At 42.4% G+C, this 24,005-nt stretch overlaps 1 protein-coding gene across 7 annotated transcripts in view; it reads left to right on the forward strand.

The window, feature by feature from the left end:
- Positions 1–2,784: 2,784 nt before the first annotated feature.
- The window catches only part of CCDC62 (coiled-coil domain containing 62), a 51,122-nt gene continuing 29,901 nt past the window's right edge, over positions 2,785–24,005 (forward strand). For 2 of the 7 annotated variants that reach the window (XM_032876395.1, XM_032876394.1), the window contains exons 1-8: positions 2,785–3,001; positions 5,585–5,777; positions 8,618–8,784; positions 10,766–10,867; positions 12,964–13,135; positions 16,135–16,236; positions 21,530–21,618; positions 21,949–22,064. In XM_032876395.1, the coding sequence (XP_032732286.1) occupies positions 2,966–3,001; positions 5,585–5,777; positions 8,618–8,784; positions 10,766–10,867; positions 12,964–13,135; positions 16,135–16,236; positions 21,530–21,618; positions 21,949–22,064 (977 nt within the window). In that variant the 5' untranslated portion in view covers positions 2,785–2,965. Of the gene's footprint in view, positions 3,002–3,544; positions 3,678–5,584; positions 5,778–8,617; positions 8,785–10,765; positions 10,868–12,963; positions 13,136–16,134; positions 16,237–21,529; positions 21,619–21,948; positions 22,065–24,005 lie in introns of those variants that run through there. The other 5 variants (XM_032876396.1, XM_032876399.1, XM_032876397.1 and 2 more) reach the window with 5 other exon arrangements.

Genomic DNA, 24,005 nt, shown 5'->3' on the forward strand with positions numbered 1-24,005 from the left:
GCGCCAAGTTGGCTTGATTTCTCTCCCTGACCTCTGCCCTTCTGTCCCTCCTATTCCTGCTCTCTGTCTAAATCTGTTCATTTTAGAGAGTACCAAGCAGACTCTGTGCTGAGTGCATATCCTGTTAAAGGGCTCCATCTCAGGACCCTGAGCTAGGGTCAGATCTGACCTGAGATTTTACCTGAGCCAAAACCAAGAGTCAGATGGTTACCTCACTGTGCCACTGAGGCACCCCATAAATAAATCCTAAAAAAAAAAAAAAAGGCAAAAACTTGATAGCTTTTTTGCTCTTAGTTAAAAAATTGATAAATTGCAATTTTAAAGATGAAGTCTATCATTTAGATCCTGTTTTTGTTATTTTTTAAATTACTTAGGAAATAGATAGGAATAAGTCCGTTTAGTTCATCAGACTGAGTAAATTCAGAAGCAGTATAATGCTTGGAGGTTTTTTTTAAGATTGATTCATTTGACAGTGTGAGCGCATAACAGTGGAGGGGGCAGAGGGAGAGGGAGAAGCCCTCCGTTGAGCCCAACGTGGGGCACGAATCCAGGACCCTGGAATCATGACCTTAGCCAAAGGCAGACTCCTAACTGAGCCACCCAGGTATCCCTGCTTGGAGATTTTCTGTATTTTTAAAAGATAACTTCAAAGGTCATTTCTGTTTTATTTATTTATTTACTTACTTTTTGAGGAGGGGAGGGGCAGAGGAAGAGAAAATCCTAAGCAGGTTCTATTGCCAGTGCACAGCCCTAGGTGGGTCTGGATCTCATGACCCTGAGAAAATGACCTGAGCCAAAATCAGGAGTGGGACGCCCAGCTGACTGATCCACCCAGGAGTCCCTCTTTTCTGTTTTAAAGAAAACCTCTGGGAGTGAGTAAACTTAAAATACTGAGTTTTGTTTTGTTTTTTTTTTTTTAAGATTATTTATTTATTTATTTGACAGATCACAAAGCAGGCAGAGAGGCAGGCAGAGAGAGAGGAGGAAGCAGGCTCCCTGCTGAGCAGAGAGCCCGATGCGGGGCTCAATCCCAGGACCCTGAGATCATGACCCGAGCCGAAGGCAGCGGCTTAACCCACTGAGCCACCCAGGCGCCCCAATACTGAGGTTTTTGATATGCAACTAGTCATTGTATTCTCACCACATTCTATTTACTCACCAACTATAATCCCATAAAATGAGCCTCATTTCTTACTACTTTCTCTCTGTACACATACTTCTTAAGCTTATGTATTTGAAAGATTTTATTTATTTGAGAGTGCATGGGGTAGTGTGAGGGAGAGGTAGAGGAACAAGCGGACTCCTGGATGAGCAGGGAGCCCAACAGGGAGCTCTATCCCAGGAACCTGAGATCATGGCCCAAAGTCAGGCTCTTAACTAAGCCACCCAGGCACCCCTTAGATTGTATCTTTAAGTAATCTCTACACTTGATGTGGGGCTTGAACTCAGGACCCTGAGATCAAGAATAGAAGTGCCACCCAGGGGGCACCTGGTGGCTCAGTGGGTTAAAGCCTCTGTCTTCGGCTCAGGACATGATCCCAGGGTCCTGGGATCGAGCCCCGCACTGGGCTCTCTGCTCGGCAGGGAGCCTGCTTCCTCCTCTCTCTCTCTCTGCCTGTCTCTCTGCCTACTTGTGATCTCTGTCTGTCAAATGAATAAAATCTTAAAAAAAAAAAAATGCCACCCAGTTTGCCAGGCACCCCTGTATACATATTTTTAGAGAGTTTTAGGCATGTGGTTGCCTGGTAGAAAAATGCCACATTTTAACAATGGAATTTGGAATGGTGGAATTTGGGAAACCTGAATTGAAATGCTCCTTAACTGGAAAGTTGACATTCAACCACATTCCTTTTTATCTTTCTCATTACACCAAGACTTTACAGTCATCTACTGATAGGATGTCTTTAACTAGTCAGGATTGGCTTTCCCGATTTTAGATCTTAGACATTGTCTTGTTGGTTCTCTTCAATAGTCCTATCCTAAGGAGGCAAATGCCACTCAAATCAGTAAAGCCTCAAAACATGTTAATTTTTCCTTTTTTGAGATTGTCCTTTATGAACACAAGGGCATGCTTTGTTCATTCATAGTCAATCAAAAAGTAAAGGTGAAATACTATCACACCATATTTGGTAATCTGTCTTGCCACTAATGCCAGGTTATGGGTTAAACGGTAGGGGGTGGGCGATCAGGGGTTGAATGTAGTTAAGTTTCATTTTTTTAGTCGAGTTTCTGTATAACAAGTGAAAAGAAGAAGGGTGACTATGAGATAACACGAGAAAAAGCTTAGATTCACCCCAGAATGTGGTAGAATTTGTCATGACCAAGTGTCCACGTTCTCATTGCTATTCAAAAGATTCATCAAGAGCCAAACAACAACAACAACAACAACAACAACAACAGATCGCCCTCTCCCCGCCATCTGTTGATTATTCGTTTCGAGCTGTCTGCTGGCTGGCCAGCATCTGACTCCCGGGGCTGGCGTCTGCGTCCGTCCAGGCATTCGTGTGAATGGCCAGGCCACGTTCTCAGTGCCCGCCAACAAGACCGGGAGAGAAGTGAGCAGGTCAACCGTCATAAACTGGGGTGACGGGCAGGAACGGCCTTTAATTTAAGCCCTGGTTCTCTGGGTAGCGGTGAAGAACCGTTTCTTTCCTGACCGTGGCTGGTGGACCTCACTACCGCAGATAAACCTTCCAAGAGCCTGCAGCCCCCGGACCGGCCCGCGCGAGAGCCAGGACGGCGCACCTGGGGTCTCGCGAGAGCCGGGGTTGGCCCCTCGGCGACGCCGTAGCGGGGCCGGCGGGCGCGTTCCTCTGGGCGGGCGGTTTGGGTCCTTGCTCGGACTGGCCGAGGGCGCGGGGCTCCGGGGTTCGGGGCTCGCCCCCCGCTCCGGGCAGGAGCGCCTATGGCGTTTGTAAGGTGACCCTGCGCTCACCGACTTTCTCCGGGGGCGGAGGAAGCACCCATGAACCCTTCGGCGACCTTCCTCGCCGGGCGCCAGGTGAGCGGCCGCCGCGGGCTCAGCGTCCCCGCCGGCGCGTCCGGGAGCGAGCGGACAGCGAGCCTCGCGGGACTGGGAGCACTCTGGCCGAACCCGGCTGGTTTTTAAGGAACGGTTTCTCCTTAAAATGGAAAACGATACACTGTACGAAGAGGAGAAACGGAGCGTCTGCACCCTTCCCTTAGTAGGAACGACATTCGGCCCAGGCGCCGAGACGAGCGGCGAGTAACTAGGTGCTCACTTTGTAACGACTCCCGGGCGTTTGGAGAGGGCTTTTCTCGGCGCCGCCTCGCTCCTGACCTGAATTTCCTTCATAGTGACCTGCGAGGGGCGGAGCACGCTCCGACTCCCGTTTTCCCAAAAAGGGTTGAAAACGAGCTTTGCATTTATGAGTGTACGATGAAAAGTGAGCTTGGCATTCATCAGTACGGTGAAATGCGTTTTTTTTTTCTTTTCTCTCTCTCTCTCTCTTTTCTTTTTTGCACGTTTGACGTGTTGCCGGTTTTCCTATGCCAGAATTTGTGCTCTTTGCCGGCGCGCTCATTACTGCATCCCCAAGCACCTGGCGCTCAGCAAGGATTTGTCCAGTGAATTAATGAATGGTTTATCAAAGACTAGAATTTAAATCTTGTGATTTGATATCACTTGACCCAAATTCCGTTTTTTGTGCTTACTAGTAGTCACTGTGATTCATTTGTCATTATTTATTTACAAATGCTATTTTCCAGAAAGCAGTATTGGTATACATGGGCCTCTGGTGAACTTTTAACTACTATTTATTTTTTTTAAAGATTTTATGTACTTATTACACAGAGAGAAATCAGAAGTAGGCAGAGAGGCAGGCAGAGAGAGGGAGAAGCAGGCTCCCCACCGAGCTTTGAGCCCATTCCAGCCAGTCCCAGGAACCTGAGATCATGACCTGAGTTGAAGGCAGAGGCTTAACCCACTGAGCCACCCAGGCGCTCCTTTTAACTACTATTTTTAAGATAGAATTCTTGAAGTAACACTTCAGTTCTTTGTTTCTTGGCTAAGGAGCAGTACTATATTTCAAAATGCGCTTCACAATCTTAATAATAGCTGTTTGGAAAAACTATATCCCTTCACATGATTAAGTTGTTATCTAAAATTTTTCCTTAAAAAAATGTAACGGTATTTTTCCTTATTTTCCTTATATTTCCTTACATTTCCTTAAAAAAAAAAAAAAGATAGCTCATGTTTGTTGAGTGCTTACGCTGTGCCAGGTAATGTGGAGTGCTTTACACAATTTATCTTGCTTAATCCACACAACTAAGAAGTTGAAGTGTTGTTACTGCCATTTTACAGGTGAGGAAACCAAGGCTTAGAGAGCTTAAGTAACTTGTGCAATGTTATAGAGCCACTGAAGTGGTTAAATCTGGATTCACACTTAGGTCAGACCAACTTCACGATCTAGTTTAAAATGACCTATGTGGGGGCGGTGCCTGGGTGGCTCAGTGGGTTAAAGCCTCTTCCTTCGGCTCAGGTCATGATCCCAGGGTCCTGGGATCGAGCCCCGCATCAGGCTCTCTGCTTAGCAGGAAGCCTGCTTCCTTCTCCCTCTCTGTCTGCTTGTGATCTCTGTCTATCAAATAAATAAATAAAATTTTTTTAAAAATGACATATGCGGGGCGCCTGGGTGGCTCAGTGGGTTAAACCTCTTCCTTCAGCTCAGGTCATGATCTCAGGGTCCTGGGATCGAGCGCCGCATCGGGCTCTCTGCTTAGCAGGGAGCCTGCTTCCTCCTCTCTCTGTCTCTCTGCCTGCCTCTCTGCCTACTTGTGATCTCTGTCTCTCAAATAAGTAAATAAAATCTTTAAAAATAAAGACTAAAAATAAAATGACATATGCATAATTTTATTAGGTATGAAATGGCATCATGGTGATATAAAAAGTGTTCATTTTTAGAGAGGTATGCCAAAATATGTGAGAGTTTTCTTTTTAACAACAAAAAGAGAAAGGAAAATTGAAATGTGACAGAATCTTGATAATGGTAGAACTTAGGTACTGAACATAAGAGAGTTTATTGTATAGTTCTCTTGTTTTCTGTGTAGGTTTGAAAATTTTCCTTTATAAATAGGTGTGTTGAGTTTGGACCAATCACAGTATTACATTGTTCTTGGTAGATTGATTACGTGCTAGATGTTATGAGACTTATTTACGTTCAGACAGTAATTATTTCATGTTTTCCTTTACGTGATTGATCCGGAATTGCTGGGGCAAAGTGTGGGGTAATATTGTTGATTGATACAAGGAATGGGTTGACAGCAGAGACCAAAATGCCAAAATGAGTTTATTTGTGATAGGCTAATGAAGGTTTTACAGACGGTCCCACTTTTTAAGAATGGCATGTGTGGTATGACAGGAAATTATAGAGGCAGAGTGCACAGTAGGCATGAACTCGTTTTAAATCTACGCAATTTTGATGCCATGTTATAACCAGTGAATAAAAAATAACTGTCTTGAATTGGCAGCAAAAGAAGATACAATTATTTGGAAAAAAATGCCTCAGCTGACTTATGTTATTGATTAGTTTTCTTTTGATGTAAAACCACTTTCTTTGCTTAGAACATCGGGTCAGAAGTTGAGATTTCCACTATCGAGAAACAACGGAAAGAGCTGCAGCTGCTTATTGGAGAATTAAAAGATCGTGATAAAGAGCTCAACGATATGGTTGCAGTACATCAGAGACAACTTCTTTCATGGGAAGAGGATCGGCAGAAAGTGTTGACTTTGGAAGAACGTTGCAGCAAATTAGAAGGTCTGAAATACATAAGCAGTATCTGTTATGCACTTACTATATGCCAGCCTATTCAAAGGACTCATGGGTTAGACACAAATGTATTTATTTTAAAATAAATATTTTTATTTGAGAAAGTGAGTGAGCACACGTACGAGCAGGGAGGGGGCAGAGGGAGAGGGAGAGAATCCTTAGGCAGACTCCTTACTGAGCATGGAGCCCGACATGGGGCTCAGTTTCCAGACCCCAGGGTTATGACCTGAGCCGAAATCAAGAGTCAGATGCTCAACCAACTGCCACCCTGGCACCCGAGACACAAATGTATTTAAATATTAAATATGTTAGGGGGAAAAAAGGGGGCTCACAGGAAAGATAAGAGAAAGAAAGAATATCTCAACACAGTCCCTGCTGCCCTAGAGTTTAGTTTAATTGAAGGTAGGAGGCCTTTATGAACACTCAGAGTTGAACAAACACAATGTGAATTAAAGTTGGGCAGACAGCTTAAATGTAGAAAGCGTGTGGAGTGAGCTCCAGTTAACCTGAAGTGTCAACAGTGCATCTGAGGTGCGCCTGGGTGGCTTAGTGGGTTAAGCATCTGCCTTCAGCTTAGGTCATGATCCCAGGGTCCTGGAATCGAGCCCCACATGGAGCTCTCTGCTCAGCAGGGAGCCTGCTTGTGATCTCTCTCTCTCTCTCTCTCTCTCTGTAAAATAAATAAATATGAATCTGAACGAAATTAGTTTTGAGGGTACCTGGGTGGCTCAGTTGATAAGCAGCTGCCTTCAGCTCAGGTCATAATCCTGGAGTTGCAGGATTGAGTCCCACATCGGGCTCCTTGCTCAGCGGGGAGTCTGTTTCTCCCTGACTTCTCCCCTGACTTCTCTCATTCTCTCTCTCAAATAAATAAATAATCTTTAAAAAAAAATTTTTTTAAGATTTTATTTATTTATTGAACAGACAGAGATCACAAGTAGTCAGAGAGGCAGGCAGAGAGAGAGAGGAGGAAACAGGCTCCCCGCTGAGCAGAGAGCCCGATGCGGGGCTCGATCCCAGAACCCTGGGATCATGACCCGAGCCGAAGGCAGAGGCCTTAACCCACTGAGCCACCCAGGCGCCCCTAAATAATCTTTTTTTAAAAAATAAATAATCTTTTAAAAAAAAGGAAAAATAAATTAGTTTTGAGCTAGAATATGAATAAAGATGCCATGGGACTAGCCATTTCTGTTAAACTGATAGAAATATTTTAAATTTTTGGTATTGAACTTGATCTTAAGTATCTAAAATAGTCATCTTTTTTAAAAATATAGCAGTCTCAAAAATGGCTTACAAAAATTTTCTTTGTACCATATTTTAATTCTGTCATCCCATCAGTGCTGCCCTAAAGTCTGAATGTTCTGGTGATACTACATCAATACCAGACATCAGTATCAGAAGGGAAAACTTTAGATCTGTTTAATAGATAACTACATTTCACCTCCTTTTTTATCTTCTGTTACCCAAAGGATTCTATAAACCTGACAGTCTGCCATATCTTCTTTATCCATTCATCTGTTGTTGGACGTCTAGGTAAACTTGAACATCTAAATATGCATAGTTTTCCATTTCTTTGATGATCATTTGATTTTCCTCTGACCATACCCAGCCACACACATATTTACATCATGTTTGATTCGGTCGCACATTAGATGTGATATAATACCTTATACAAATGTGTTAAAGAGAATGAAGATGACATTGCACATAGCCAACAGTATCTGGTTTTAAAATAAGAAACTTGAGGGGCCCCTGGGTGGCTGAGTTGGTTAAACATCTGACTCTTGATTTCACCTCAGGTCTTGATGCTAGGGTCATGAGTTCAAGTCCTGTGTTGGAGCTCCAAGCCCAGCATGGAGCCTACTTAGAAAAAAAGATTCTCATTCTCTTTAGTAATTGGGGAAATGCAAATTAAAACCACAATGAGATACCATTTATGCTTACCAGACTGGCAAAAATTACCAGGTATGTGTAAAGGTAGCAGGTGTTGTGGAGCCAAGGGAAGACTCATTCCCTGCTGGTGGGAGTGTCAGTTGGTACAACTACTTTGGAAAATCATTTGACAGTATCTAGTAAAGTTAAAGTTACACCTAGCTCATGGCCCAGCATTTCCACTTCTAGGAATATACGCATAGTTCAGAGTACATGTGATTGACCTAAGGATCTTACTACATAGATTCTGATACAACAGGTCTGGGGCCTGAGCTTTTCTGACAGATTAACCAGGTGATGTCAACGCTGCTGGGTCAAGGACCCCATTGGAGTAGCAAGGCTCTAGAGAAACTTGCAAACATGCACCAAGATACACGTATAAGAATATTCAGAGCAGTGTTGTTCATAACAGCTGCAAAGTGGAAACAACCCAAGTGACCACCAGTGGTAGTAAATACATTTTGGCGTAGTCCTATAATGGGATATCATGTAGCGACAACAGTGCGCAAATACCAGTCACGTACAACAATGTGAGTGAACCAACAGAAGAACTCAAAGAGTATGGTCCCAATTATATATGGCTAAAATCAAACTTTGTAGGGATGTCATAGGTGGCAACACTGTAATTAAAAAGCAGGCAAACACTTAGCAAGATGGTGGTTGGGAAGGTGGGAATTGGAGACATCGTGCTTAGGAAGTGACATCCAGGGGGCAGGGTTGCTGACTCTTCTGTTTCTTGACTAGGGTCCAGTATTGTGGGTTCCATAATACAATCTTAAGAAAGAATTATCCTTTAAAAAATTACTTAGCACACTTAACCTTTTAATCGTGTGTTTGAAAATGCATTTTAGCTTCCAGTCTGATCAAAAGGTAGTCATCAATGACATTTCCCTCAGGTGAACTACATAAAAGAACTGAAATAATCAGGTCACTCACAAAGAAGGTAAAAACCCTTGAATCGAATCAGATTGAATGCCAGGCGGTTCTTCAGAAGACTCAGCTACAGCTTCAGGAAATGGCTCAAAAGGCAACCCATTCCTCTCTCCTCTCTGAAGACCTCGAGGTTGGTTTTATTTTGTGATAAGCTTCGCTAGCCCAAATTCTGTTTCAGGTTATCAAGAAATTAGATTTAAATGTTTCCATTAAAATGTACGTGTGTGTGTGTGTGTGTGTGTGTGTGTGTAAGTCGATCCATCCATCTGAACACAAGGTTTGTGTTTACGGCTTTGTCTGGCTGCACAGGGCTGTGTTGTCTGGGAGATGAACTTCATTACCACCTTTTGTGACTGTCAGCCCATCTGGTCTAGGAGCATCCGTCACTTTATGAACAACGGGTTATTTTAGAAAGCCTTTCTCAAAGTCTGAGACAAATAGCATCAGGTTTTGGTAGCTTCACGTGATGCTTTCTAAACATTCCTTCTCTGATATGATAAACAGTATCTACATCATTTGAGTAGCATATTGGAAATAAAATCTGTAAGACTGATTTTTTTCACTTTTCAGTTCTAACTGGTCATCAGGTGTTTTTTGAACTCATGTTTTATGAGCGGCACAGAGCCATATTTTTGTTGTTCTAGCCTTCATATTATGCTGGTTTCGTAAAATCCCTTTTTTATTTTTTCAGATTATTATTCTAGACAGTTTCTAGCTATAAAATAAGTAAACTATTGGTATGTTGAATTAAAAAATGGAAATGTAGGGGGCACTTGCCTGACTCGGTCGGTGGAGCATGTGACTTTTGTTCTCGGGGTCGTGAGTTCAAGCCCCACATTGGACGTAGAGCTTACCTTTAAAAAAAAGGAAGTGAATGAGAGAGAGAATGAGCAAGATCTCTGGTGTCTTTTCTTAGAAGGATATTAATCCCATCATGACCTCTTTCGCACCCAGCTACCTCTCAAAGGAGCATCTCCAAATAACACCATATTGAAGGTTAGGATTTCAACATACGTGTTTTGGGGGGATGCAATTCAGTTCATAGAAAGAAGATTTTTTATTATTTTTTAATTATTTTTATTTTTTGTTTTTTTATTAATAAACTTTATTTCTTAGAGCAGCTTTATATTCACAGCAAAACAGAGTGGAATGCATACATTTCTTCTCTACCCCCCACCTCCACCACCAAACACAGTCTCCCCAACTATGCACATTCTGCACCAGGGGAGTAGATTTGTTATAGTTAGTGAATCTGTTAACACATCATTGTCACCCAAAATCATAGTTTAACATTAGGGTTCACTCTTTGTTTGTATATTCTGTGGGTTTTGACAAATGCATAATGACATGTATCCACCATTGTAGTATTGTACAGAGTAATTTCACTGCCCTAAGAATCCTGTGTTCCATCCCTGTCTCTCCCAACCCCTGGAACCACTGACCTTTTTAGTTACGTCTTTTCCAGAATGTCATATAGTTGGAGTTGTATGGAATACAGATTTTTCAGATTGGCTTCTTTTACTTAGTAACATGTATTTAAATTTCCTTCACGAAGATACTATCTTAAAAGCCTCATTATTCTTTTTTTTCCAGCCAGTAAATATCTTATGTAGTTCTGTGGTTAAAACAAAACAAAACAGAAAAACCTGCAAAAAACCGGGTACATGGGAATACCCCAGTATGAAGTGAAGGTCTTTCAACATAGAGTAAACATTTTATATATGTACACACACACACACACACACACACACACACACGTGTGCACATAGATGTTCACTAATGCTACTTTATTTCAGTAAAGTAAATTTCTTACTAATCTCATTTTTGTTCATTTCTTTTTTGCCAACCTAGAGTTAAACATAAAAGAGATTGGGAAATAGACATTTGTAAGCATAACCGATATGATTCAGTAGGGCAAACATAAGCATGGAGAGGATGCTAGAGGTAATGGAGAGAGATACTTGTATTTCTTTTTGATGACTGCTTACTTGGCCCACTTTGTTACTAAATGAACATTAAAACAAAACAGAATGAGCACAGACTGTGGCTAATGATAGTAATGAAAGCTTTTAAATGACTCAATTAGTATTTTATGTGTTGTTCCCTCGTAGGCTAGAAACGAAAATCTCAGCAACACATTAGTGGAACTTTCTGCCCAGGTAGGACAATTACAAGCTCGAGAACAGGCTCTCACTACAATGATAAAGCTAAAGGTAATTCAAAATACTGATACCTTCATTTGCCAGGGCACTTTCTACTTTATAAGTGTAGTCACATACATTATCTTCCTCAAGTCCCTTTGCAAATCAGATGGAAGAGCTACCAACGTTACTGTCTCTTTTAAAATTCTTATTTTAGTTGGGGGCGCCTGGGTGGCTCAGTCAGTTGGGCGTCTGCCTTCGGCTCAGCTCATGATCCCAGGGTCTTGGGATTGGGTCCCACATCGGGCTCCCTGCTCCGCAGCAAGTCCGCTTCTCCCTCTGTGATCTCTCTCACTTTCACTCACTCTCAAACAGAATCTTTAAAAATAAAATAAAACAAAGCAAAATAAAATTCTCATTTTAGGGGTAACTGGCTAGAGTAGTAGAGCATGTGACTCTTGATCTTAGGGTTGTGGGTTTGAGCCCTACACTGAATGTGGAGATTACTTAAAAACTTAAAAAAAAAAATTAGGGGCGTCTGGGTGGCTCAGTCAGTTGAGTGTCGGACACTTGATTTTGGCTCAGGTCATGGGTTGTGGGATGGGTTGTGGGATCGAGCCCCCCGTCGGGCTCCATGCTCAGTGGGGAGACTGCTCGAAGGGTCTCTCCCTCTGCCCCTCCCCGCACTTGCACACACACGCAAACACATACGCTTTTTTTCTCAAATAAGTAAATGAATCTTTAAAGTAAGACACATTTTAGAAATGAAGGAAACAAGTTTAAAATGATGTCCCAAGACACTGAAGGAGGAAACAGGACTCCCCTTTTGGTCTCACCTCCAAGGCTTACTCCATGGTTTAGCATGTCCGAATTAACTTGTTTTCTTCCAAGGTATCCAGTGTTAGTTCTCATAAAGTCATTGACAGACTGCTTGTTAGTGTTTCTTTGTTTTTTAATGGAGAGAGGAACTTTTAGCAATCTGGCAGTCGATAGAGCCACTAACATGCCATGACGAGAGACTGACTGACAGTCTCTTCTGCTGTAACATGTGTTTGGCAGCTGGTGAATAGGGAATGGTTTAGGCATAATGGGACCCTCATGCCAGTTCCTATGTGATTTTCCCCCTGCATTTTAATGTTTTAAAGTGGTCATGGGCAAGCTTTCTTAAAATTGAAGAGAAAATATTAAAATCTACAGAATTGTCTTTAGTCAAATAGTGACCGCTTTAGTGGCTTTAACAACTACCCTGGTTTCCATTGTGGCAAACTCCTGGTGAGGCTGTGAGTGCTAATGAAAATGCTGGAAAAAACTCATCAGGTTTGCATACTTAATGGACCTGTTGTTTTTTGCTACCAGTCTAATCACGAAGTTCCATTGGTCTCCTGTAAAAACCCTGTTTTTCCTGTAAATTGAAATGGTGTGGGATGTGCAGACCGTGAGCATCTCTAGGAATGCGTATATGGTGCTATAGGAGAAATGGCTGTCCTTAAGCAGGGGTGACACCTGCTTCTGAGAACTGTTCTGTATTACAGTTATTGTAATAGTAGTCATTCCACGTGAGTGGGGGAGGGAAGGAACCTTTATTTAGTATGTTTATACTTCTAGGTGTTGTTTGAATTTTCCACAAGCAGATACCTTTTTTGTAATTAAAACAATCACCTCAACAATAAGAGCTTCTGATTTGGGTAGTTTGGGAATCCGCTCTTGGAGTCTGCCATTTTAACAAGCTGGAATAAAGGTAGAAAAGAGGCCCGTGGGTTTACCTGTAGTGCAGAGAGTAGGCCCCCCTCCATGGGCCACCAGCTCTCGTACTGCAATTACGGTCTCTTAAGCAATCACATTGTGGTTGTAAACTTTCTGAAACAGTAAGCTGTGGTGGTTTACACATGGTGAGAGGGACCAGCTCGCTCGGGGCAAATCGGAGCGAATCGGAGCTCCGTCCCTACCTACTTGCGGAACCGTGGACCTTTTACTCTTGACTCGTCTGTCATGTGGGGATAATGGTAATACCATCTCAGAGAGTTCCCATGAGGTCCCGTTAGTTAACGACAATAAGGTGTCTAGAACAAAACCTGGCACATGGTGGGGACTTAACAAGTGAGATCCTCTTACACTGATTAGTTGAAACTTAAAAACCTTACAGAACAGTCTTCAAATTTGGTTCTTAGGACAAAGATATTATCGAGGCCGTCAACCACATTGCAGACTGCTCGGGAAAATTTAAACTGTTAGAGCATGCCTTGCGTGACGCGAAGATGGTGGAGACGTGTATCGTGAAAGAAAAGCAAGATTACAAGCAGAAATTGAAGACACTTAAAGTTGAAGTCAATAAACTGAAAGGTAAGGAAGAGATATCAATGCAATCATTTCGTCTTGGGCACATATTTCTTCATCTTGTGATTGAGAGGTCTGTTGCTGGCCTTAGATCCTACCGTGAAATGTTCATTTCATTTGTACAGAATTATGCTGCAGTTTTCATGTCATAAGAGGTAAATAACAGACTTGGGGCAAGTGTACAATGAGTTATATTTTTAAAATAAGCTCCTTTGCTGTACCAGTTAGCTGTTGTTAATTTATGCTTCATAACAATCAGCAACAACATCTTGGTGCCACGTCAGCCAGAAGCATCTGATAAGTGTATGTATCAGCCCAGTGGGGGATTGGCTTATCCCGCTGCTGCCCTGGGGCAATTCCACATCCCGAGTCTCACTTCTCGCCAGTTGGCTGGTCTGGGCACTTTTCCCCTGTGGTGAAGGCAGAAAATTTTTTTTTAATCTTTTTTTTTTTTAAGATTTTATTTATTTGCCTCACAAACAGAAATCACAAGGAGGCAGAGAGGCAGGCAGAGAGAGAAGAAGGGAAGCAGGCTCCCCGCTGAGCAGAGAGCGAGGTGCAGGGCTCCATCTAAGATCTCTGGGCTCACGACCCGAGCCGAAGGCAGAGGCTTAACCCACTGAGCCACCCAGGCGCCCCTTTTTTTAATCTTTTTAAAAAAGATTTTATTCATTTGAGAGAGAGATTGAGCCCAGCAGGGGACCTACAGGGAGAGGGAGAAGCCGACTCTTCACTGAGCAGGGAGCCCAGCGCCCGGCTTGATCCCAGACCCTGGGATCGTGACCTGAGCTGAAGGCAGACGCTTTACTGACTGAGCTACCCAGGTGCCCCCCAAAAGGCAGAAACTTACAAGAAGAAGCAGGCGCACCTGGCTGGCTCAGGTGGGAGAGAAGGGCAACTCTTGATCTTGGAGTCGTTGAGTTGGAGCCCAACCTCGAATGTGGGGCTTACTTAAAATTAGATGGATGGATGGATAGATAGATAGATAGATAAAAAAAAAAAGAGAGAGAGAGAAGCAGAAACATGCAAGGACCCAACATACCCTCCCTCTGTTGGCTAAAGCATCATGTGGCTAAACCCCAAGTCAGGCAGTGGAGAAGTATCTGTCCCTCTGGGAGGAATGCAGGGACGGATGAGGGACCGCCACTAACACAGCCTGCCAGGGTGGTTTTTGGCACATGTTCTATTTTTGAAAATTCCTTTTGCATTTTCCTTTTCTATTTTTGTTCTCAGAGTAACTCCATGATTCATTTCCTTCTACGTAATGTTACTTGAAATTTTATAAAGAAGGGGAGGCTGGGTTTACCAAATAGGTTAGTCCTGTTCATGTGAACGTGGATATAGGTGGTGCAGTAAGAGCTTACACTTGCCTACAGAGGGCATGGAGGTAGGTCGACTTTTCTCTGGCCTTTCCCCACCCAGGGCAGAGTCATTGGTCATCGTGTGAGACGGGGAGACAGATTCCTACTGTGCGACAAGCAACCTTAGAACGACCAAAGTCATGTTTTGGTGGAAGTTGCTCTCACCTCTGACCACAGTGGGGCGCCTCATTGTTAGAAGGTTGGGGGTGGGGAACAGTTAAGGACCCTGCAGACCGAGAAGGCACTTTGAGACTGAAAGCAAAGGAGGCCACTCCGTGCCGTTTACATGGAGTTTTATTCAGGGTAACTTACTGATGGGGGGACCGGACAGACCATGATCCTGGTGCTACTCTCCGCCAAGTCCAGACCTTAATCCACAGCTTTTATAGAACGAGGGGCTTTGTGGTGAGGTCAGAGGGTGGTTATCTAAAGTGGTGCCATCTGTGCACTGCGGGGAAGATCAGAATAAGCCTTACCCAATTCTGTTCAGGCCACGTAGGCGTGAGGGAGGTCGTTGCACAGACATGACCAGGATGCAGTCGGGAGTTTCAGCACTCCTACACCCTGAGCCAGCAAGTTGCTATTGAAATTGCCAAAGTTTATTATGGTCAATTTAGAAGACTCAGCCTTCTAAAATCTTATGATGCCCTGACTTGTGGCAAATTATACGTTTTGTCTATGTTTGTAGCTTCATCTAAAACCATAATCACACTATACACCCCTTGACAGCAGGGACAGACTCTGTCATCTCTTTAAAGGACAACAAGGTAATGGACAGTGAACTAGAGAGTGAGGGCAATCAACTCAGTTTGGGTGGACTGGGAAGGTGACTTTGAGGGGAACATTTGAGCAGAAGCTTGGAGGGCGGGAGGAACTAGCCATGTGAACATCTGCGCCCAGAGCCTTCCAGGCAGAAGGCACAGCAAATGCAAAAGCCCTGGGTGGGTTTTGAGGTTGGGCCATGTTCAAGGAACAGAACAAAAGAAGGGGGAGAGTGACAGGCCAAACCAGGCCATTGGGGGCTTAGGGGTAATTTGGATTTCATCCTAAGAGTGTTAGAAGGGCTTTTAGGAGAGAAGTGACAGGAGGAGATCTTTTGCATTTTTTTTTTTTTTAAGATTTTTAAATTTATTTGTCAGGATAAGCAGGGGGAGCAGCAGGCAGGAGAAGCAGGCTCCCTGCTGAGCAAGGAGCCCGATGCAGGGGTTGATCCCAGTACCCTGGGATCATGACCTGAGCTGAAAGTAGCCGCTTGACTTAAGACTGAGCCTCCCAGACATCCCACAGATTTTTTACTTTTAAAAGATTGCCCTGGGGCGCCTGGCTGGCTGAGTTGGAAGAACACGTGACTCTTGATCTTGGGGTTGTGAGTTTGAGCTCCACATTGGGGGTTGAGTTTACTTCAAAAAAAAAAAAAAAGCCCTGATTGCTCTGTGGGCAATGGTTTGAGCAGAGAGACCAGTCAGGAAGCCTGACAAGGTCATTGCCAGGGATGCTGCGAGGTTTGGATACGAGACCTATGTCGGCTACAGCTCCAAAGGGACTTCACATTGGGGTGCCAAGGGCATGAGAGGTCCCCACAGTTTATATTTTTCTAGCAACTAGTATTTATTAAAGGACTTTTGTTTTCTTCTATTTGTGAAGAGGATCTAAATGAAAAGACAACAGAAAATAATGAACAACGGGAAGAGATCATTCGCCTCAAGCAAGAGAAAAGTTGCCTGCATGATGAATTGGTTTTTACTGGTAAAACTAGATCATTTATTTAAGTGACTGAATAGTTCTGTGATTGTAGCCTAAACGTTCTGTGGCACAACTATAAAGGAATTACACCTCTCTCAAAATAGTAACTTTTTAAATAAACTTGGAGGGACCAGGCAGGGAATATTAAAGTTGTTATCATGCCTCCCAGTTAACCCTGTTTCCTCTTATATAAAACGAGGAGCTACCTTCCCTCTCTCCTAGCATGAGTGCGTGACTACACTTCTCACTGAAAACATAGTATGTGTGCTTAAAAATCAATTAAGAAAGGATCTTATGATTTGAAGAAGGAAGGATGTTTGTACTTTTGCAAATACTAGGTAAAAATTGGGAATTCAACAATTTTCAGTTTTGCAAAGAGATCACCTGTGATTACAGTTGGAGAAATGCAGACGTGTTTTGTTATATCAGCATGAACCTGAAGTAGTAATGTTAAGGATGAATTTTTTCATGATTAAAAATAGCAAATTTATCCATAGTTTTCATCGGGCCCCTTCCAGATAAACATAAAAATTGCATTCTTTCTCCCCATCCACATTTTCCCATACTGTCCCTTACATACCCCACTGCTAGTTCAGACCTCTCCCTGTCTGCTCCCAGTTGAGAATCACTGATTTATAGATCTTATCTCTGTCCCCGCTAGCTAAATTTTATTAGGCTTTGTATTTAGCATGAGGAAAATCGTAGATTTGGAGGTGAAGTTCCAAACAGAATTAATGAAATTGATATTTTTGGGGTCTAGTTATATATACCCTCAATGTCCTTCCTTCTAGGAGGAGAGTGCATTTCTATAAGCTAAAGGGCAAAATGCATTATTAACATTTTTTCACATAAAATAGAATTCTTAATTTTCATGTCATATAAGGATGGGGGAAAATGCAGTTTTCTACCATTAGGGGTCACTATTTCTGTTATTTCTAGAATGCTCTCTCAAAGTTACTCTATTACTAAAAACACATATTTAAATATATATAAAGATATATATGTATATTTATAGCTAAACAGTTGATTTACAAAAAATCTTTGGATCAACTTTTGTGTGCCAGGGACTCTGTTAGTTGCTAAGAAACTCCTAGGCTCATAGAAAATACATTTTGTGGGGCACCTGAGTGGCTCAGTCGGTTAAGTGTCTGCCAGGGTTCTGGGATTGAACTTCACATCAGGCTCCCTGCTCAGCAGGGAGGCTGCTTCTCCCTCTCCCTGTCAAATAAGTAAAATCTTTTTTTAAAACTTTCATTTATTTATTTGACAGAGAGAGACACGCAGCAAGAGAGGGAACACAAGCAGGGGGAGTGGGAGAGGGAGAAGCAGGCTTCCCGTTGAGCAGGGCGCCTGATGCGGGGCTCTATCCCAGGATCCAGGGATCATGACCGGAGCTGAAGGCAGATACTTAAGAACTGAGTTACCCAGGTACCCCTCAAAGAAATAAAACCTTTTAAAAAAAATCCATTTTGTGAAATAATGATTTTTATCATTTCCTAAGCTGATTCCTTTTTTTTTTTTAAGATTTTATTTATTTGACACAGAGAGAGAGATCACAAGTAGGCTGAGAGGCAGGCAGAGAGAGAGGGGGAAGCAGGCTCCCCGCCAAGCAGAGAGCCCGATGCAGGGCTCGATCCCAGGACCCTTGAGACCACTACCCGAGCCGAAGGCAGAGGCTTTAATCTACTGAGCCACCCAGGCGCCCCTGACTTCTTTTTTGTTTAAAGATTTATTATTATTTATTAGAGCAAGCAAGCACATCAATCGGGAGGGGCAGAGGGAGAGAATCTTCAAGAAACCAAGATTTGAACACTTAACCAACTAAGCCACCCAGGCGCTCCCAAGCTGATTTCTTAAATACTTTTTCTATTCATGCCACCGTCTCAAAACAATTTTTGTATGTTTAAATTATAAAAATGAATTAAACCTAAAAATAATTTTATTTTTTTTAAGATTTTACTTATTTATTTGTGTGTGAGAGAGAGAAAGAGCACAAGCAAGAACAGCGGCAGGCAGAGGGAGAAGCAGACTCCCTGCTGAGCAAGGAGCCTGATGTGGGACCCTGTCCTGGGACCCTGGGATCATTGCCTGAACCCAAAGCAGATGCTTAACTGACCGAGCCACCCAGGCATCCCAAGCCTAAAAATAATTTTAGAAGGCTTAACATGATAATATGTTGTCAGGTGCTCTGGCTAAAATAGTGCATATTTTATTTGAAGCTGGAAGGTGTCTTAAAAATACACTTTTCTGTTAAGTTCAAAACTTTTTCCCCCTCTCATTGAAGATGAAGCTCTTCATGTAAATAAGCTTAGAGACATGTTTCATCTGTTTGTACATAACTGCTTATAAGAAGTTTGCAAATAAAGCGAGAAAACCAGTTCACATTTCTGGGGCCCTGACAGTCCTGTAAGTGAGGCCCCATGGGATTGAGTGATTGCCTCCGTTCTCCCAGGCAGTAAAAGTAGAGCCTTGGCCGGAATGTGGCAGCTGCAGACTTGCAGGCCCCTTTCCCCTGCGCTGTCTTATTCAGGCTGCTTGCGCAGACATCCATCCCGGGTGTACAATACCTCTTTGTTTTCTGTGACCGCTTTGTGAAAATAGGCAGCCCCACTCCACTTGGATCTCTCAGCTAAACCCAGACATGCAGAAAAGTATCTCATCTAGGAAAACATTTATATTTACAGCAGAGTTGCTTCTTATGCAGTAATAGATTATTCTAAACTCAGATTAAGGCAAAACTCAGATATGTTTAAAATTGAGCTGCGCCTGGGTGGCTCAGATCATGGTCCCAGGGTCCGTGGATCAAGTCCCACATCAGGCTTCCTGCTCAGTGGGGAGCCTGCTTCTCCCTTTGCCTGCTACTACCCCTGCTTGTGCTTTCTCTCTCTCTCTGATAAATGGATAAATGAAATCTTTAAATAAATAAATAAATAAATAAATAAAATTACCCTTGAGGGGTGCCTGACTGGCTTGGTGGTTGGAGCATACAACCCTTGATCTCAGAGTCATGAGTTTGAACCCCACATTGGGTGTAGAGATTACTTAAAAATAAAATCTTTAATAAATAAATAAAATTATCCTTGAGCTCCAAATAAAGTAGTTGGCTTTTGTTTAGGGGCCATACTATATTCAAAACAAGTATCTCGGGCGCCTGGGTGGCTCAGTGGGTTGGGCCACTGCCTTAGGCTCAGGTCATGATCTTGGGGTCCTGGGATCGAGTCCCGCGTCGGGCTCTCAGCTCGGCGGCGAGCCTGCTTCCCTCTCCCTCTCTCTCTGCCTGCCTCTCTGCCTACTTGTGATCTCTGTCAAGTAAATAAATAAAACCTTTAAAAAAAAACAACAAAAAACAAGTATCTCTAAACACTAGGAATTACACCCAGCGTGTCACAGTGCTGTTAGTACAAGAGGGAGGTAGAACCGAGACCAGGAGAGAGTCACAGATGCCTTGTGGGCATTGCTTCTACTATTAAAGTAGCTGTGATTCCTTTTTTTAAATTTTTTTCTTTGTGCTTATGATTGAATTCGTAAACTAAATGCAGCTCGGCATAACTAATGCAAATCCGTTACATTTATGTGCTTTCATTATGGCATTGACTCACATAATGCCAAGAAATAAATTCAGAATTGAATAGAAAAGATGGAGTAGTTTAAACCTGGCCACAGGGCTTTTACCGGGCTTCTCTTCACATTTTCGATTTTGTGCACAAGTATTACCTTTGAAAGTGAGGTGATACTCCAGACCCCCATCGGAAGTGCTGAGCATGAACCACACTGGGGAGAGGAGGTGCTGTGCACAGACCCCATCAGTTCCTCTGCCTGGTCCCCTGACCACAGGCCAACAGAACAGCAGTCTAGTGGAGTTGCAAAGTGCTTGCCTTTGTCCTTAAAGGTTTTATGCGATGTCCAGATGTAAAGTGATAATAAAATTGTTTATGCTTTTTCATCCATGAGAAAAAGGACATGTAAAGAGTTTTATGAAAGAACCATAGATACAAGTTATAAATTTTTATTTATAATTGACTCAGATTTACTTAAAATTTATTCATGTAGAGGGTTATTTTTTAAGATTTTATTTATTTAAAATATTTGATAAAGAGATAGCAAGAGAGCACAGGCAGGGGGACAGCAGAGGGAGAGGGAGAAAAAGGCTTGATCCCAGGACCCCAGATCAGGACCTAAGCCGAAGGCAGACGCTTAACGGACTGAGGCACCCAAGCATCCCTCATTTACCAAGTTCTGAAATCGTTTTCAGAATAGAGCTTTCTCGTGCCCTAGCTGTAGTTAGTGGAGTGTCCGTGTTTCAGCAAAGTGTTGATGGTCTTGGTTAAAGAATGAAGATTTAAAAAAAAAAAAAGACCGAGAGAGACACAGCAAGAGAGGGAACACAAGCAGGGGCAGAGGGAGAGGGAGAAGCAAGCTTCCCGCCAAGCAGGGAGCCCGATGCGTGGCTGGGTCCCTGGGATCATGACCTGAACCGAAGGCAGATGCTTAACAACTGAGCCACTCAAGCGCCCCGATAATGAGGATTTTTTTTTTTAATTCTCTTTGTTCTCTCTTTGCACTGAGAAAAATTGAGTGTATAACTGTATATTCAAGAGAACTCAGAATCTTACCTGTCAGGTGAAGCGTTTTCAAGAAATAGGAAGTCTTTAAAGGAGTGCTGGGCAAATTTATCTGCTGTGCGGGCACTTTATAGACACAATTATCTTTGGTCTTTGGTCAGTGACATATATAGGAAGGGCCTGATTATGAGATTATGTTAACTGGCTTGCATACTGGTAAAAATCATGATTTTGGTTTTTTGTTCCTTGTAATGTTCATTTTTTTCTGTTGTTAGAGGTAGTATGTTGTTTGGGTTTTACAATCAAAATGCATTCATAAGCTACTCATGTAATGTGAAAAAAATTAAAATAATATGTATTTTATCATGCCCCCCTTAAAAAAAGAGAGGAAAATAATTGTCATTAATCCTCCCATCCAAAAAAAGCTTCTTTAAATACTTAGGTGTATTTGCTCTCAGACTTTTCTTGTGTGTTTATGTATATAAAACATACATTTGATACAATTCTGAATCCTTTTTTGACTCAGCATTAATTATATTGTGAAAATTTTCAAATTTGGTGAAATATCTAGCCAGAATCACAGATTAAAGCTCTTCCCAGCCACGCATTTTGCAAATTTTCACTTGAGGAACAAGGGGAAAACAAGTTACTAGAACATTAAATTTTTGGAAATGAAGAGGTTTGTGTTGATATGGCTGATGAAAAATATTTTAATAATATTTGTTCTTAAATAGCAGAGAGAGAAAAAAGGAAAGATGAGTTACTTGATATTGCAAAGTCAAAGCAAGAGCGCACAAACGCAGAACTCCATAATCTGAGACAGGTACGTCCCCAATTACACTGTTCTTACTATTTGGGAAGCTTTTATAAACAAACAAATAAGGAAAAGTACGTGTCAGTTTTTGTTTGTCGTGCTTTTGGGACCCCTAACTACGTTAAAGGTGTGTCATATTTAGCATAGCTGATAGGGTCTTGCTTTCGGAAATGAAAGGTTGGAAACTAGTGACACTAACAAATCTGAATTCTAACATAGGAAAAATAAAAGCAAACATATTTAGCATATTTCTCTATCACTGATCTGTTTTAGCATTTGAATGTTGGCTCAATATAGTTTTGTTGTCACATCTTATTGATTTATCAATATCTATGGCAGATTTATGTAAAACAACAGAGTGATCTGCAGTTTCTTAATTTTAATGTGGAAAATTCTCAGGAATTAATACAGATATATGACTCAAAGATGGAGGAATCAAAGGTTCTGGAGTCCAGGTAATCTTAGCGAGATGCTACTAGTACAATCTTGTATTTTATTTTATCATTCAATCTATTAAGTACTTACTATGGGCCGGTATCTACTATCATTCCTTATATGGTAGAAAATCCACACATATGAGCTAGTAATTGTCATTATGATTCCGGGTTGTAATGAGACCTGATCCTGATTTTAGCCTTTTGATAAAAGAAATGCATTAGCCTTATTTGTATGTCTGTTTACAGGCTTTAGCTCAAGCAGAAACCAGAGGTGACTCACTTACTCCTTCGTGAGGACTCCGAATTTAGTGTTGAGCACTCACTGAGCTGGGAGTGGGGAAAATAAAGATACAGAGGACATGGTCCTTGCCTAAAAGAGAGAGCACCGACAAATGGTATAAATAACTGTAGGAGTTCAGCTAGCCGAGGGTGATCTCTGCTTTTAGCTGGATTTTCCTGTTTTCCTTATTAATAGGAGACACCTTTTCTTGCTTATAATAAGCGGTGTGTGAACTCAATTGATTTCTGTAAAGTTAAAATATAAATATATGAGGTGTGGTTTAATTTAATAGGCGTATAACTGTCCCACAGTTAAATTTAGTCTACTTTTCCAAGCAGAAGTATGACAAGAAGTCCTGAATGGGAGCAGGAATTAGGGAAGTTCCTGGCCCCTAGGTGTGACCATGTAACCACGAAGGCTGGCTGTCCGCAGCTCCTTTGCCTGGTGGTAGTTGTAAGAGCAGTTAGAAGGCAGGCAGTGTGACTGCTGTGCCGGCTTCCTTTTCTTTCCAGGCCTTTGGCTGTGGGGGGTGTTGACACTCTAGCTTTGTGTCTCGGCTGCTGCTGCTGCTGCGGGAACATACTGCACAGACCCAGAGTGTCCTCACAGGCAAAAACCCCTGCCATACTATATACTTTGTTGCCCCTGAGAGGCCCTTGGGCTAGGCAAAAAAGGTGGTTTTTTTTTTTTTTTTTTTTTTTTTTTTTTTACTTATTTGACATAGAGAGAGAGATCACAAGTAGGCAGAGAGTCAGCAGAGAGAGAGGGGGAAGCAGGCTCCCCGCTGAGCAGAGAGCCTGATGCGGGACTCAATCCCAGGACCCTGGGATCATGACCTGAGCCGAAGGCAGAGGCTTTAACCCACTGAGCCACCCAGGTGCCCCAATCAAGGTGGTTCTTTAAGAGTGTAAAATGACCTATGCCCTTTCAGGAGGTGGGGGTTGAGTTTTCGAGGGCTCAGAACTGTCCAGATTTGAATGCCTGAATACAGAATACATGGGACATGAAGACAGTTTATGAAAAGGTTTATCACGTTTGTATATATTCTTAATTTTCGTTTTATGCACACCTGTCATTCTTACTTTAAACCAGTTTTCAGTATGTCGCCATATAAATATCTAGCAAGTAACTGGGATGGTCGTGAGTGCTGTATGGTAGACATAATTGGCACTTTCCACTGTGTCTCTGTCCCTTGAATCTGTGTCCCCTTTCAGTCCCGGCTTTACCTCTGTTTACTGTGAAACTAATAGAATTACGAAGGGAACAGCTCAATCGACAAGTATTTACAGAACACTTAATGTTTGTGAAAGGCTATCCTAAAGTGCCAGGAGGATTAAAATGCCTCTACATATTAAGAAACCTAGTAGTCTGTTGAAAAGGCAGGACATATGCATGAAAGTTAGCGAACGATGTAGTTATGATAGGAAGTTCACTGCGTGATTAAGTAGATGATACACACAGTAATACAAGGACCACGGTGTGGACAGCGTGGTGGGAGTTGAGGACAGGGAGGGCAAAGTGAGCGTGTAGGCTTGTGGTCGGAGAGACTTCCTGGAAGCTGGGCTGAAATCAGGCTCTGCAGAAAGAATCCATGTTCTCCCTTACGTTCTCATTTCAGACAAATGGGACTTGATAGGATTTAGCTCAGTGAATGAAGTTTGGGTGAAGTATCTGGAGTG

This window comes from Lontra canadensis, unplaced genomic scaffold (genome assembly GCF_010015895.1).
Source record: "Lontra canadensis isolate GAN:19392208 unplaced genomic scaffold, GSC_riverotter_1.0 scaffold58, whole genome shotgun sequence".
NCBI classification, from domain to species: Eukaryota; Metazoa; Chordata; class Mammalia; order Carnivora; family Mustelidae; genus Lontra; species Lontra canadensis.